This window comes from Canis lupus, chromosome 19 (assembly GCF_048164855.1).
Source record: "Canis lupus baileyi chromosome 19, mCanLup2.hap1, whole genome shotgun sequence".
NCBI classification, from domain to species: Eukaryota; Metazoa; Chordata; class Mammalia; order Carnivora; family Canidae; genus Canis; species Canis lupus.
The window spans coordinates 57,891,876-57,905,833 of NC_132856.1; the positions used below are offsets into that span (position 1 = coordinate 57,891,876).

Consider the following 13,958-nt stretch of genomic DNA (forward strand, 5'->3'; position numbering starts at 1 on the left):
CCCGGAGGCCAGGGCCACCAAAGGCTGTGAGAGCCCCCGGGAGAGGGGGGGGGAGGAGAAGCCAGCCGGCGAGCGACTGCTGTCAACTACGCTCTCCCCACTCACTCGATGCCAGGCACGCCCCCCCCCCCAAAGTCACAATGACGGCTCCCGTCCACAGATGTTGCCATGTGCCCCCCCGGGGTTAGGTCTACCCCAAGGTGAGATGCACCCACCTACTGCAGCGGGGCTCTCGGGAGGGTGGAGGACCCGAGAGCTGGAACCTCTCTGGGTTGGGAACCAGCTCTGGGTGGGAACCCCCTCTGGGAGGGGTGAGGGGGGGGGATCAGCTCAGCGGGACAGGAAGGAGTGGTCCATACCCACCCCTACTCCCAACAGCAAGGAGGTCAGTGGCTTTGAAGGGGGTGCTCAGGGAATGCGGACTCGAGGCTGGGAGACCCAGCTGGCCAAGTCCTTCCAGACCTCTCTAGACGGCAGGGCCTGGCAAGGGCTGCACGACAGACCCCTCTGCGTTTTCCAGTTGCTTTATTACAGGCGACAAAGATCGCCGGCCCAGTCGTGCAAAGGGAAAGACACCCGGCCCACCCACCACGGCGCCTCCACCTTGTTAGGGGAAAAAGACAAAAGAAAAAGAAAGGAAAAAAGGATCCAGGGTGCAGACGCCAGCACCAGGGCCCTCAGTAGGTGAGCTGGTACACCGAGGCGTGGGCTTTGGACCCCGTGACAATCAGGCGGTTGTTGGGGGACACATCGCAGCACAGGATGGAAGTGGCCTCGGGCACCTGGGAAGGCGGGAGGCCAGGATGCGCTGAGGGGGCTCCCCGCCCCAACCCCCGCCCCAACCTCCCCATCAGTTCACGCCTGGGCCCCCCGCCCCGGGGCCTTTGCTTAAGGACCCTGCGCTCAGCACAGGAGCCGAGCATGGCCCTCGTGGCCCCTGCCATACCTGGAACACCAGGGTCCCCGCGGGCATGCCGTAGATGCCAAGCAGGTCGTCGGTGCCAACGCTCACCCACCACTGGCCTGGAAGGGGGGAGGGGACACCTGGCAGCTGAGGGCAGGGCCCCGCCCCCCTCACGGCCTGGGGGGAGCATCGCTGGGTGGCTTCCGCTGATGAGGGGCGCTGGGGGTGGGGGGGCCAGGAGGACTCCCCCGCCCGCTCCTGGCCGCTCACCGAGCGGGGAGAACTTGAGACCCAGGATGATGCCGTCCTTACACCCCACCATGTGCTTCTGGCCGCCTCGGGTGGGCTGCAGCCACTGCTGGCCGTTGGCTGTGCCCACCAGCACCCAGTCCTCCTGGGGGCTGGGGGACAGGCTCATGATCTGGGGAGCGGGCGGCAGGGAAGAGGCCCGTCAGGTCCTGGACCGGGAGGTGGACAGGGGCACAGGGACCCTGCGTGGGGGCGGACCGCCTGCCAGCTTCCTGGCTTCCGAGGCCCGACAGGCAACTTTGTACCTCTCAGGCTCAGTCTGCCCATCTGCAAAGTGGTTTGGTGCTCTCTACCTAAGGGATTATTAGCTATGCGCGCCCGAAACAGTATGGAAGTGTCCCATGTCATTGGGGGCCCCGGGCAGCTGGGGGGTGGGGTGGGGTGGGGATGACATTTCTCACGACCCTAAGACTCCCAACACCAGAGACCTGGGGTCCCACTACCCCATTCCTGCAACATCCTCCACCTGCTTTAGTGCACGGCCCATCCCAGCCGCATACCTGAGACTCAAACTGGTATTCGAGGGGCTCTCTGGTGGTCCTCAGGTCCCAGCACCGCAGACAGGTGTCCAGACCCCCCGTCCAGATGTTCTGCTCTTTGACAGCAATGCTCTTGGCTCCAGGCGGGTGGCCCGGCAGGTCCCTGGCCAGAAGGGGTGTCAGGAGGGCATCAGGGCTCAGAATGAGCCGTGGGAATACCACGTGCTCCATCACACCCAGGTGACAGATGGGGAAACACTGGCCCATAAGAGCCACTACTGGGCTTGGAAAAAACCCCGCCAGAACCTGAAGTCTGGCCTTCAGCTCCCTGGGATGCAAACGTAAGCAGGCAGGGGCTTTCAGGATGAGCCCGCCCGCCCCGGGCCTCACCTGACAACGCTCTGGTCCCGCAGGTCCCAGATCCTGACCGTGCCGTCAGTGAAGCCGGCGAAGGCCAGGCTGTCCCTGGGGCTGGAGGCCAGGGCCTGGCAGGTGAGCCCCACGCAGGGCAGCTCCCGGCTCACGTGCAGGGAGGGCGCGGTCAGGTCCCACACGCTCACGCTGGCCAGGTTGTGGCCGCCCGTCAGCAGGGTCGTGCTGTCTGAGGACAGCAGGCAGGTGCGCAGGTAGGCCCGGCGGGTCTGCGGAGGCCGAGGGCGGAGGCCGGTGAACTTCCTCCGCCGCGGGAGCCCCTCCTGCTCCCACGAGCCAGCCCCTCCCTCACCTGAACACCCAGGTGGCTCTCAGGACACCTGTCCTCCAGCCCCTGGCCCACCAGGCTCCACACTTTGACGCCGCCCCGGCCGCAGGTGAAGGCGTGGCGCATGAAGCTGCTGACGGCCGTGGCCAGCACCGGCTCCCCGTGCCGGAGCGTCCGCATCTTCTGGGCTCGGTGGGGGAGGGCTGACTTCTTGGACTGCCAGGGCAAGGCGTCCGGTCTCCTCCACGTGTCCTCGAAGTCCTCAGGGTCCCAGAGTCTTGGGAGGGGAGGCCGTGGGGTCACCAGCTTACCTGTGAGCCTCTCTGCCCGGAGGGGGCACCCCCTGAGCCTGAAGAGCTTCATCTTTCAGATTTGGGGTTCCTTCTCAGGCCTTGTTTCCCCGACTACACTGGGCTTCCCCCAGGGGGCACCCATGCCCCTTCAAGTACTCTCCCTTCCATATAACCAAACATCACTCCCACTGGGAACGCGTTGCCTCATCCTAGCAAACTCCTACTGATCCGGCAAAATCCTAACCGTCATGCCCCTTCCCTCCAGGAAGCCTCCCTGTCCTTGTCGGGGCTCCCCCAGCCTCAGACCACAAGGTTGGGACTTCCACATGCAGCTCTAACACCCTCTTTCCACGGGAGTTCTTTCCCCAGATCCCTGGGACCCAGAGCCGGTTATGTGGGGAGGGACAGCCTGAGTGCAGCTGGAGCAGCACGTTTCTACCCAGACCCCTGAGCTCTGGGGACAAAGCACTGTCCACGGTGGTGGGGAAGGAGGAGACACCCGCACATTCAGTGGGATGGGGGTAGAGGAGAGGGGACAGCACGGAGACTCACATGGGCTTCAGGAATGGACAGGCTCTCCCAGCAGGCTCCTGTGGGGTCCAGGGTCCGCTGAGCCACGCCAGCTCCCCGCGCCCCTGTCCTCAGCCCTTGGGGAGCCTGCCACGTGGGATGGGGCCTCACCTGGGCCACGCGGGAGAACACGCCCTCAGCTCCGGTGCCCGGCTCTGCGCTCCCTTCCTGGGAGCCCTCGGGGGAGCTGGGGGGGCTGGGGGAGGCCGTGGGGGGGCTGGCAGCTGGGCAGAGACGAGGAGGGGTGAGTGGCAGGCGTGGGGTCCCCGGGGCCGGCTGCCCCCGGCGCCCCCCACGCTGGGATTACCCAGAGGGTCTTCAGTACGCAGTTCCAGTCCTGGGGGGTGTGGCCCTGGGTCCTGACTCTCCTGCCACGGGCATTGGGGGTGATCAGTTCCGACCAAATGACCTGCTCTGGGTCAGTTGTGGACCCAGAAGGCCTTGCGGAGGCCGACGTCGCGTAGACGAGACGCGTGAACAGGCCCCAAGTCCTGTGCGGGCGGAGCTGCAGGCTCGGGGCACAGTCCCGGGTCCTCTAAGGGCGTCCAGGGCTCCAGACGGGAGCCGTGGACCCGGATCCCAGCAGCCGGGAGCCCCCCCTCCGGGGACTGCGGGGTCACTCACCGGGCCCAGCGCTGGTTCTGTCCCTGTGCCAATGGAGGGGAAGCCGGTAGGAGGTTCAGTGGTGCTGCCCCCCATGCAGCCCCAGGCCGCCCCAGGCCCCCACCCCCCGGGGACACTCACGCCGGTGCCGTGGCTGGTCCCCCTCCTCGTGGGTCCCTGCAAAGACCTGCCACAGCTGCTCGGTCAGAACATCCTGCCAGAAGCGGGGTTCGGAGTCCCAGGAGGGCCGCCTGGGCCAGTGCGGCGACCCTGTGGCCGTGGCATCTGACAAGCGCGACCGAGGGGTCCCAGAGGATGGAGCAGTGGGGGCCCCGGGGCGCGGGGAAGCCTTGGGGCTCGCCGGCCCCCAGGAGCCCCGCTTGGCCTGCACACCCGAGGGGCCCTGGCTCACCTGGCGGCACAAGCACACATTGGTGAGGGCTGGGAGGACGTGCCCCGTGCTCCCAGCCGGTCCCCTCCCTCCCGAGGGCCCAGGCACCCACCTCCCCCGGCTGGAAGCCCGGAGGCCCGCTCCAGATCTCCATGGTCCGCAGGAAGCTTTCTGCCTGGGGGAGGGGGGGTGACACACGACACAGCCCAGCTAGGCCTTCCTTGGGCGGGGACGGCCTGGGCACAGATCTCGTCCTGCACGTGAAATGGGGACACGCTGCCTGCCTTGAGCATGTTTTGGGTGGATTCGTGAGAACACGGAGCCCTGCCCCCTACACAGAGCACGAAGCAACTTCCTGGCACCCAGGACTCAGCAGCTAACCCTAACCCTAACCTCTGGTCATCACAGAGGGGTACCGAGTACCGTCAGGTCTGGGTTCCTGTTCCAGCTGGTTTTCTTAGGTTGCTTGAAAACTAAAGCCTCAGGGACACCTGGGGGGCCCAGTGGTTGAGCGTCTGCCTTGGGCTCAGGGCGTGATCCTGGGGATCCCCGGATCGAGTCCTGCATCGGGCTCCCTGCATGGAGCCTGCTTCTCCCTCTGCGTGTGTCTCTGCCTCTCTCTGTGTCTCTCACGAATAAATAAAATCTTAAAAAAAAAAGAAAAGAAAAAAAAAGTAAAGCCTCCACACCACCCTGCTTACAATGGCTTCGAGGAGCCAATTCCATTTGCGCGTCTGTCCCTCTGACAGGCGAACTAGCCAGGTGTTGGAAGGATACGAAGAAACCAGTGATTACCTCTTAGGGAGGGGGGTGGGCAACGGGACAAGAGGGGGCCCTGTGAAGGGTCATGTAACGTCACTCTGTGCTTAAGCATCAGGCCACGGGACTACCAGGAATTCCAAATTTAAGTGAACAGGTTCCCTGGCCCTGAAAGGGGCTGCGGGATCCAGGTTCCCTCCTCCCACTACCAGCAGGCACCCATCTGCCCGTCCTTTTAGGATACGGGCTCCCTCCTCTGCCACAGCTACGAGCTGTGCCCGGAGCCCCTCCTGCCCTGCACGGCAGCTACCAGCCACAGAAAGTTAAGTCCCACTAAATTTGGAGGGCGGGGGGGTGGGCACCCAGTGGCTCAGCCTGTGAAGTGTCTGCCTTCAGCTCAGGTCATGACCCCCAGGGTCCTGGGATGGAGCCCCACGTCGGGCTCCCTGCGCAGCGGGGACTCTGCTTCTCCCTCTCCCTCTGCTCATGCTCTTTCTCAAATAAATAAGAAAGAAAATCTTAAATAAGATAAAAACGCAGTTTCTCCAGCCCCACTCAAGTGCTCAACAGCCACGTCGGGCTGGTGGCTACGGATGTGGGTGGCCCAGGTACCCAGAGGAGGGGTCCCTGGCAGGTACCCGGCGAGGCTGGAGCCTCTTGGCCAGTGCTCCTAAGAATTCAGAACGGGGACACCCATCTCCTTGGCCTGATAAAGAGCTCCCTGGGAACGTGCGTGTGCAGCTATATTTAGCGATCCCCGAGCGTCCTGGCCCTGACGGATGCAGTAGCTGCTGGCTTCACGCGGCTGCCGAGCCCCTGAAACGTGGCTGGGGCCACTTGTTTACGGTCAACTTCAGTTTAAACAACCACACGTGCCCCGTGGCTACCGGAGAAGCCAGCGCAGGTCTGGTCTTGGTCTACGGCACCCCAAAAAAGCGACGTCCCTGGGCCTCGTCGATGCACGCCCCTCCGTGGCAGACTCCTAGTGGCTCCCCACACTTGCCTGGCCCCGGGCGAACTCCCCGATCCTGGGAAAACATGTGCTTCACCAGAGAGAATGACTAGGGCGACGCGGTCGGTCCTGTCTCACGGCAGCTCCCGGCATTCCCAGTTTGCAGACGAGAAAACAGAGGCCCCGGGAAGCAAAGCCAATTTCCCAAGTCGGGAGGAATGGGGGGGGGGGGGGGCCGGGCGGCGTCAACCTGCTTCCAGGGGCAGCCTGGTCTGGCGCGGGCAGGCGGGCAGGACGGCGAGGGAGGGGCCGGGCAGGCAGCAGGAGCAGGGACCCCTCTCTGAGCCCCCGTCCCCGTCCCCGGCTGGGCTGGTCCCCGGCTGCCTCTGGCGGGCAGTGGTGATGGTTCCCCAGCTGGGCCTCCCTCCCGCCGCACAGGCCCAGGGGAGCCTTCCCCAGCTCGCCCTGGCTCGTTAATGCGCAATTTACTGGCATTTGAATGCACTCAGCGTGAAAAGCGCTGCTCCCCCCTGCCGGCTAGGCCCTCCCCGGGGAGCAGGGGGGGCTGCGGGGACACAGGGGCCTCTCTGGGCTCCTGGCTTCAACAGCAGCTACTTGGGGTCCTGTCCCCTCACATCCTGACGCTCAGCAAGTGCTGTCGGGATCATCCACATCCTGATCCCTTACTGCCAAAGCCTCTCAGTGCCCAGCAGCTTACCCATCCTCCAGGGGCCATGAGCCCGAGTCAGGTGCCCCCCCTTGCCCACAGCCCTGTGGGGCTCCCATGATGCTCCTGAGCACCTGCCCTGTCCCCTCCTTGTCTTCCTCTCCTCACGCTGCTCCGGCCACAGGGCCTCCTCTGTTCTCCAACACACTGGGCGGCAGTGGCGCTGTCTTACCCCAGGACCTTTGCATGGGCCGCGCCCTCTATTCCACTCCTCCCATCCCAGACCTCTCTGGTAGTCTTCAAGTTTGCTCAGATGTCACCTCCTCAGCAAGACTTTCCCACCCCTGCCCCTTCCCTCGAGTCCCCCTAGGGCCGCTCTAATCCGTCCTGCACCTTGTCCAGCCCTCACCATCTGACACTCCTGTTTACCAAGCTCCCGCCACCCCAAGGGCAGAAGTTTGTCTGTGTCCTTCTCTGCAATTTCCCTGGCGCCTACAACAGCACTTGGCAAGAAGGTGATGGATAAATATCTGTTGAATGAATAACCGTGTTCTGGTTGCTTCCTGCCCCCCCGGCCCCCGTCACTCTGGATCCGTCCCTCCCTGCTCCCCACACTGCCCACCCCAGGCCCTGCTAAGTTGCAGACACGGTCCTGGCCTCCTGCCAGTCACATCTGCACAGGCGAAAGTCCTGCCAGCACCCAGGAGACAGGGGCCAGGTGGCGGGAGGGCGGGCGGGAGTGGAGGACGTGCTTCAGCTTGGGCCGGCGCCCTGTGCGGGGAGCTGGGCCCACCCCCGCCCCCGCTCACGTGTGATCCAGGCCCTCGAGAACTCGCAGACACACGGAAGACCGTAATCCGGGTGTGCCTGGCACGGAACAGGCCCTTCAGAGCGGAAGCAGCTGACCTGCAACGTGCTGGGAAGGCCCCTGGCCTCATGGGAGCCACGCAGGGACCGGGGAAGCAGGCCAGGAGGGAAGAGCCTCGAGGATGAGGATGGACGGATGGACAGAAATGCACGGGGAAGGGGGAAGAGGTGTGTGCGCGTGCATGTGCACGTGCGCATGGCAGGGAGAGATCCATCCACCGATCCCCGCGCCCTCTCTGCCCACAGCCCGCCAGGGCTCCCACCTCTTTTGTGGAAAACCCCAGACATTCCCTGCAGTCCTGACAACTGTCACCGCGCTCCTCGCCCCCTCCCCCCACCTTTCAGGGAGGACCAGCCATACCTCCAGCTCCTGGTTACTCACCTGCCGGTGATGTTCCTGGAGATCCTGCCGTACCTTCTGGAGCTGCAAGGAACAGCAAGGATTGCACCCGGAGGTGGCTGTCGCAAGTGGACGAGATCAAGGAGTCGAATGGCGAGCATGCTTCTCCCTAACTGTGCGTCTCCGCAAAGCTGCTCTACCTCTCTGGGCACTACACTCATCAAAAAGGAGGTGACCTACCACATGGAGTGGAAGCGAATCAAGGAGACCCTCAGATTTCCATCTCCACGTGAAGTACAAAGACCCCACAGCCACAAGGCCCTGCACACCTGCTCCCCGCCCCTCCCCCTCCACCTTCTGCTCCAGCCACACTGGCCTCCTTGCCCATTCCTCCAACAGACCAAGGCCAGTCCTGCCCCAGGGCCTTTGCACAGGCTGTGCGCCTCTGCTCGGAATCCCCTTCCCCACTCTCTCTGGGATGGCAGGACCTCCTTATCTTCCACATCTCCCTGTGAACACCACTTCTTCCAAGAAGCCCTTCCTGACTAGCTTAGCTCAGTATCTGTATCACTCCATCCCATTATCTTCTGTCTCCTTTATAGTGGTTACGATTTGTGATCTGCTTTCTTATCTCTCTCCTCGCCCTGGGGGTGCCCTGTCCAAGGAGCTAGCCACTAGTCAAGTGTGGCTATTTAAATTTAATCAAGTTAAAAATTCAGTTCCTGGGGCACCTGGGGAGCTTAGTCAGTTAAGCATCTGCCTTCGGCTCAGGTCATGATCTCAGGGTCTGGCTTCTCCCTCTCACCTCTGCTTGTGCTCTCTTTCCCTTGCTCTTTCTCGAATAAATAAGTAAAATCTTAAAAAAAAAAAAAAAAGTCAGTCTTTACAAGTTCTCAACAGCCACAAGCAGCCAGTGGGTGTCATATTGGGTACTGTTGGTATAGAACATTCCCTTCGTTGCGGAAGGTTCTAGAAGACCAGCACCACACCAGCGCATATACTCCTCATGAGCAGGGGCTCCCGTTACCTATCCCTCAATGATGAGTGGCCAAAGAAACCCTTCCTTTAAATATGGAATGTCTAACTTTGGCAGCGAGGTGTGCACACATGAGGAAAAACGCTCCTGGAGAAGCTGGCCTGCACGGGTGACCTTGCTCGCCCCAAGGAAGCAGAAGCAAGTGGAGGAGACCGTGTCCCCAAGCCCGGCTCCTGGGGGCTGCCCGGGGTGGCTCACCGTGTGGTACATGCTGTCCACCTGCGCTGCCAGGTGAGGGGATAACCTGGGGGGGGGGGGGGAAGCAACCGAAGAAGAGCCCTCAAGACCCCTCCGCAGAACTAGAGCCAGAACTGCCCACCCAGGCCTGGCCCCTGCGCACCCCCCTCCAAGGAGCCACCCCAAGGCGGCATCAGAGATGCCGTTTCCCTGCAATGTTTTTAAACCTATAATCGGTGCAAAAAAATTCATGCTAAACAACACAAGACAACCAGAAATTCAAATGAAGGCCCGGATTGGTAATGGTGCTTCTTTCCTTTTGCTTCAGGCTCCAATAAGGCTCTTTGTTACCAAGTTCCGTCATTTGGACCAAGGGCTGCTGGGCCACCCAGAGACCAGGTGGGAGTCTCTCCCCCTCCACGTGGGCCCCTGAGAGCCACCCTCACCTGGGGAACTGCTCTCGGAGCTGACCCAGGACACTGTGGTAGTTCAGTTCAGGAGCCTGGAAGGTCAGAGGAGGCTGTATAGATGAACCCCCGCCTCCCGCTCTCCCACCCTCAGGCCACATTTCCATCAGCCCCCCAGAGGGTGGGCTGGGACCCGCCTAAAACCTGCAGGGAGGGGCACCTGGGGGGCTCAGTCAGGAGAGCATCGTGATCTCGGGATCCAGCCCCACGTGGGCTCCCTGCTCAGCGGGGAGTCAGCTTCTCTCTCTGCCCCTCCTCCCACTTGTGCTCTCTGCTCTCTTTCAAATAAATAAAATCGTAAAAAGCAAAAACCCAAACCTGAAGGGAATTTGCTTTCTCTGGTTACTTAAGTCCCCACGGAGTTTCTCCCTTTTGCCTCTTGGCCTAAAGTCTCAAATACAGACTCTCTGGAGAGCCCTCGAGAGAGAAAGGTCGCCCACCCCGGCCTCAACTACTGTAAAGGGTCCTCTCTGGAGGAGGAGGGGCTTCTGTTCCTAAAGTATTAACCAGAGACGACGTAGGCATGTGTTTGATCACCTGCGTGATGAGAAGCAGGTTCAATTTAAAAAGAAAGTGGCCTGGCACCTGTCAGCAGGTATGATGGGCCAGCGGCCCCAGCCAAAGGCCTGGCCACCCGCCCGTGTCCCTCCCTCAGGAGCAGGAGAGTGAGGTCTGAGCTGAGCCCCCTTCCCTCGAAGTTAATATTCTCCTCACCAAAGTTCCTGGGGGGCCTCCTCATCCTTGAGGGTTGCTGCTGGCGGCTGAGACGGTCCCAAGACGTCATCTTCGGGCAGTAGCCAAAGGACTTTAGCCTGGAACTCCCAAGGAGAGATGGCAGGTCCCTGAGGGCAGAAGGCCGGGCAGCCAGGGGCAGAACCGACCCCACCCCACCCCTGGCCTCCCCTGCAGGCCCCAGGCCTGGATCCCAAGCCCCCTCCCTGATTTCCGGCCCCCCACTGCATGCCCTATACCCTTTGTTCATTTGTCAAACTCTGCTGCCTCCACCAGCCCCAACTCATAGGAGCGTCATTCCAGGAGGTGGACGTTGACGGTGCCAAACACTTACACTCCCTGCCAGGAGCTGTCACCGCTGGGGACCCCGGGGAAGGACGCTAAAACTCAGCCTCAGTGTTGAGACAACTTCCCAGAGCCTGGGTAAACATCATTGGGAAAGGGTTTTGAGGGATGAGTAAGAGTCGGCCAGGTGAACTAGGAGGGATTTCTCAGACAGGAGGAAAGAGACCTCTCTCCACCCCAGGCACTCCTCCGGCCCTAAGCCCCTTCTTTGCTTGGCTTCTGGCCCTCAGCGGCGTCCGGGCCTCCTCCCCGGGCCCGAGGGCGCGGAGGTCCTCCCGGAGGCCCGCCCGCCTACTCCCCTCTCCCCGCCCCCCTCCCCGCCAGGATAGAGGCCCAGTACCCCGGGACGAAACTGCGGGGGGTCAACCAAGTTCAGGCCCGGAGAGAACGCCCCTCCACGTCTCCCCTCCTCCCGGGGCCCTTTGACCCGGCCCGCCCCGCCCCGGCCCCGCCCAGGCCCGCCCAGGCCCCGCCCCCGCCCGCCCCGGCCCCGCCCCGCCCGCCGCCACCTGCACCACGAGGACGATCAATGAAGGAGCAGCCGCTGCACGTGGGCTCGGACTCCGCGGGCGGCCGCTGCAGGCTCTGGCCAATCGCGAGGCCGCCTGCCCACGTGGGCCGCGGCCACTCGCGCTGATTGGTCGGCTCCCCCCAGCCGCCGGCCCGGCTGTCAATCAGCGCTCCCGGCGCCTCGGCTTAACCCTTGCGCTACAGCTGTGGGGAAGGGCGGCGTGCAGAGCCGCGGGCGGTTTGGGGTCCCGGCGGGGGCGAGGATATTTAAGGAGGGCGTGGGGCTTGGGGTCACAGGGCGCAACCCCGGAAGGGGCTGGGCGGTGTGAGGTTGCATTGTTTGGTGAAAAGCCTGATCAGTTTTGGCGACGCCCCGGAGTGGTTTAGGGTGAGAGGTGGTGCTGGGAGAGGGGACCCGAATCCTTCCCCTTCATCCCAATTCCCGGATAGGGGCTGATAACATTTTCCTCGATATGAATGACGGGCAGTGCAAGCGAAGCTTCAAGCCCCCTTAATGGGGAAAACAGCTCCCCTTCATCCAGCACCCAGTCCTGGGCTCTGAATTTTTGTCGTGAATTTTTCCCAACTGTTCCCCAAGCCCAGGATCTGAGAACCAAAAGCAGGGGCTGCAGAGGCCTTGAAACTGGTACAACTTTTCCAGCTTCAAGGCCAGGGTAGGAAGGGGTGGTGGTGGGCATTCCAGGCCTGGGATGATAGAAAGATAAGGGATGAGGGCGGTAGGGGGGTGTCTAGGGATTCTAGAGTTGTTCTCTGGCCCGGTTTGCAATGCTTACTGGAGGTGTGCTGTGGTCCTGCCCACCCCAGGACCTTTGCACTAACCATTTCCTCCTCCACGGGGACTAGTCTCCCCCTGACAGTCATGACCGTGCTCCCTCCTTGAGCAGTCTACCCCGAGGTCACCACCTCCCCAGGTCTCCCCTCACATCTCTTTTAAAAATGAACTTCCAACACCACCCCCACCCTCCCTTTATTTCATTTTTCTCCAAACGTGGTTTGAGTTGGCACTAATCTCGTGGTAATCTCAGTGGCTGTAAGTCCTGCTGTGTTCAAAATTCAGGTAACTGCTGATGGGATTCTCAGACATTCTCGCACGGGCCACGGGGCGCCCGCCTGCCCCTGCCCGGGTGGGTATGCTGGCTTGGGATCCAGGGGAGTGTGAGAACACTCCGCTGGCCCCTCTTCTGTGCTTTGTCTGGGGTAGGGGCACCCTGGGGTTCAGATCTCGGGATGCACAGTCCCCCCTGGAGGTTGTAATGTAAACACACAACTTGGGTTTTGTGGCTGGCGTATGGAGGGGAAGTGAGGGCTGCCATGTGTGAGCCGCAAAAAAGGTTTTCGCCCATGATCCCTCCACTGGCCCTTAATTGAAGTGTATTTTATTTATGGGCCAGCCTGCTAATTGCCTCCTTCTGTGCACTTGGCTCTCCTCCTCTCGCGGTTGCTGGGCACACCAGTTTATCCGAGGCTGTCTGTCTCACACGGGATCCACTGGGTACCTGTGGCTATTTAAATTAAAACAAATTAAAATTAAATAGAATTAAAAACTCAGTTCCTTAGGCTCACTGTCCCCATGTCAATCGCTCAGTAGCCACACAAGGCTGGGGATGACCATCCACCCCAGGGCAGTGAGAATCTTGAACATTCCCAGCCTGGCTGAAAGTTCCAGGGGACGGCACAGATCTGAGGCCTGTGAAGAGGAAATATCCCTAGGTCCACATCGAGGTCAGAGAGGTCAGAAGCGTCACCCCCCTGGAGGTTGTTTTACTTTCTTCTGCTGAAGCCCCACCTGCAGGTGGGGTGGCAGCTGGGTCGGCTGGCCTGCGCTCACCCCTTCCTGCCTCCCACTGGCCCCCACGTAACCCGGGCTGGCCCCCAGGGATGCAGCCTGCCTCGAGCCCTCTGGAAGAGCCGAGAGCACAGTAGAGAGGAGGGCAGGCAGCAAAGATGTGCTTCTTGGCTTTTGAGTTGTTGCGGTCGGTAGACTTGGAAGCCCAAGGTCTGGAAGAAAGATTGACAGAGAAGGGGTTTGCATTTCCAAAGCTCTGCAATTCCTGGCTTGCCCTGGCTGACCCAGGCTCCCAGAGGCTCAGGGTTACTGGGGTTGGGCGTAGGCCCAGACGGAAGGCTCGAGGGAAAGCCCAGGCTGCAGAGGGGGGCTATGGAGTGACCACAGGGAGGTGGTGGCAGGTTCCGGTCCCCCCCAGGACATCCCAGTGGCCCCTGTGGGCAAGTGACTATAGCCAAGTGACCCGAGGTAAAGGAGCAGCTGCAGAGCCCCCGCAGGTAGAAGGAAGGACCCTGGTGTCCGGTCAACAGATGAATAATCAAGAGGCGGAAGGACAGACACCCTCCAAAGACGGTGGCCGGTGGCCGGGCTGGGTGAGACTCAGGGGCAGGATGCCTCTGGGCTGCCACACTCTCCGATGCCACAGGAATGCCCTTGAACTTGGACCTAGCCCCAGGAAAAGTGAATTGATTGAATTACCCAGAATTGATTGAAGTTTGCCTTCTGCCATCTGGTGGATGCAGGCTCGAATTCACTTCCGGGGCTGCTGCAGCCAATGACCGCGAACCTGGTGGCTTCGAACAACAGCCGTCTACTCTGTTCTGTTCTGGCGTCTGAAATCCAGGTGTCAGCGGGGCTGTGCACCCTCGGGAGGCTCTCAGGGAGGATCCCCCCGTCCTTCCTGTTTCCGCGGTGGCCACTGATCCTTGGTGTCCCTAGGCCAGTAGACACATCCCTCCAATCTTTGTGTCTGTCCTCACATGGGGTTCTCCCTCCTCGTGACTGTGTCCAAATTCTCCTCTTCTTTTTATTCATTTAAGATTTCATTTT

At 61.6% G+C, this 13,958-nt stretch overlaps 1 protein-coding gene across 9 annotated transcripts; it reads right to left on the bottom strand.

The window, feature by feature from the left end:
- Positions 1-508: 508 nt before the first annotated feature.
- On the bottom strand, positions 509-11,040 carry TLE6 (TLE family member 6, subcortical maternal complex member). Of its 9 annotated transcripts, none has more exons than XM_072787913.1 (18): positions 10,932-11,040; positions 10,581-10,665; positions 10,229-10,326; positions 9,494-9,549; positions 9,069-9,114; positions 7,877-7,918; positions 4,362-4,424; positions 4,000-4,270; positions 3,880-3,902; positions 3,563-3,623; positions 3,367-3,479; positions 3,238-3,275; positions 2,417-2,669; positions 2,083-2,333; positions 1,714-1,855; positions 1,175-1,325; positions 947-1,023; positions 509-782 (listed from the first exon to the last, which is right to left on the bottom strand). In XM_072787913.1, exons 5-18 carry the CDS (start codon positions 9,078-9,080, stop codon positions 678-680), a joined length of 1,602 nt encoding a protein of 533 aa, XP_072644014.1. In that variant the 5' UTR covers positions 9,081-9,114; positions 9,494-9,549; positions 10,229-10,326; positions 10,581-10,665; positions 10,932-11,040; the 3' UTR covers positions 509-677. The 9 variants fall into 9 exon arrangements, 8 of the variants coding, with proteins under 8 accessions (XP_072644014.1, XP_072644016.1, XP_072644017.1 ...); XM_072787915.1 differs by having other exon boundaries at positions 10,229-10,332; XM_072787916.1 differs by having other exon boundaries at positions 10,229-10,356.
- Between the last annotated feature and the right edge of the window lie 2,918 nt (positions 11,041-13,958).

Excerpts from the sequence above, each read along its gene's own strand:
- TLE6 (XM_072787913.1), bottom strand. Across the intron at positions 2,334-2,416 it reads AGAGCCACCTGGGTGTTCAG|ACCCGCCGGGCCTACCTGCG; the intron begins GTGAGGGAGGGG and ends CGGCCTCCGCAG. Across the intron at positions 783-946 it reads CGGGGACCCTGGTGTTCCAG|GTGCCCGAGGCCACTTCCAT; the intron begins GTATGGCAGGGG and ends CCGCCTTCCCAG.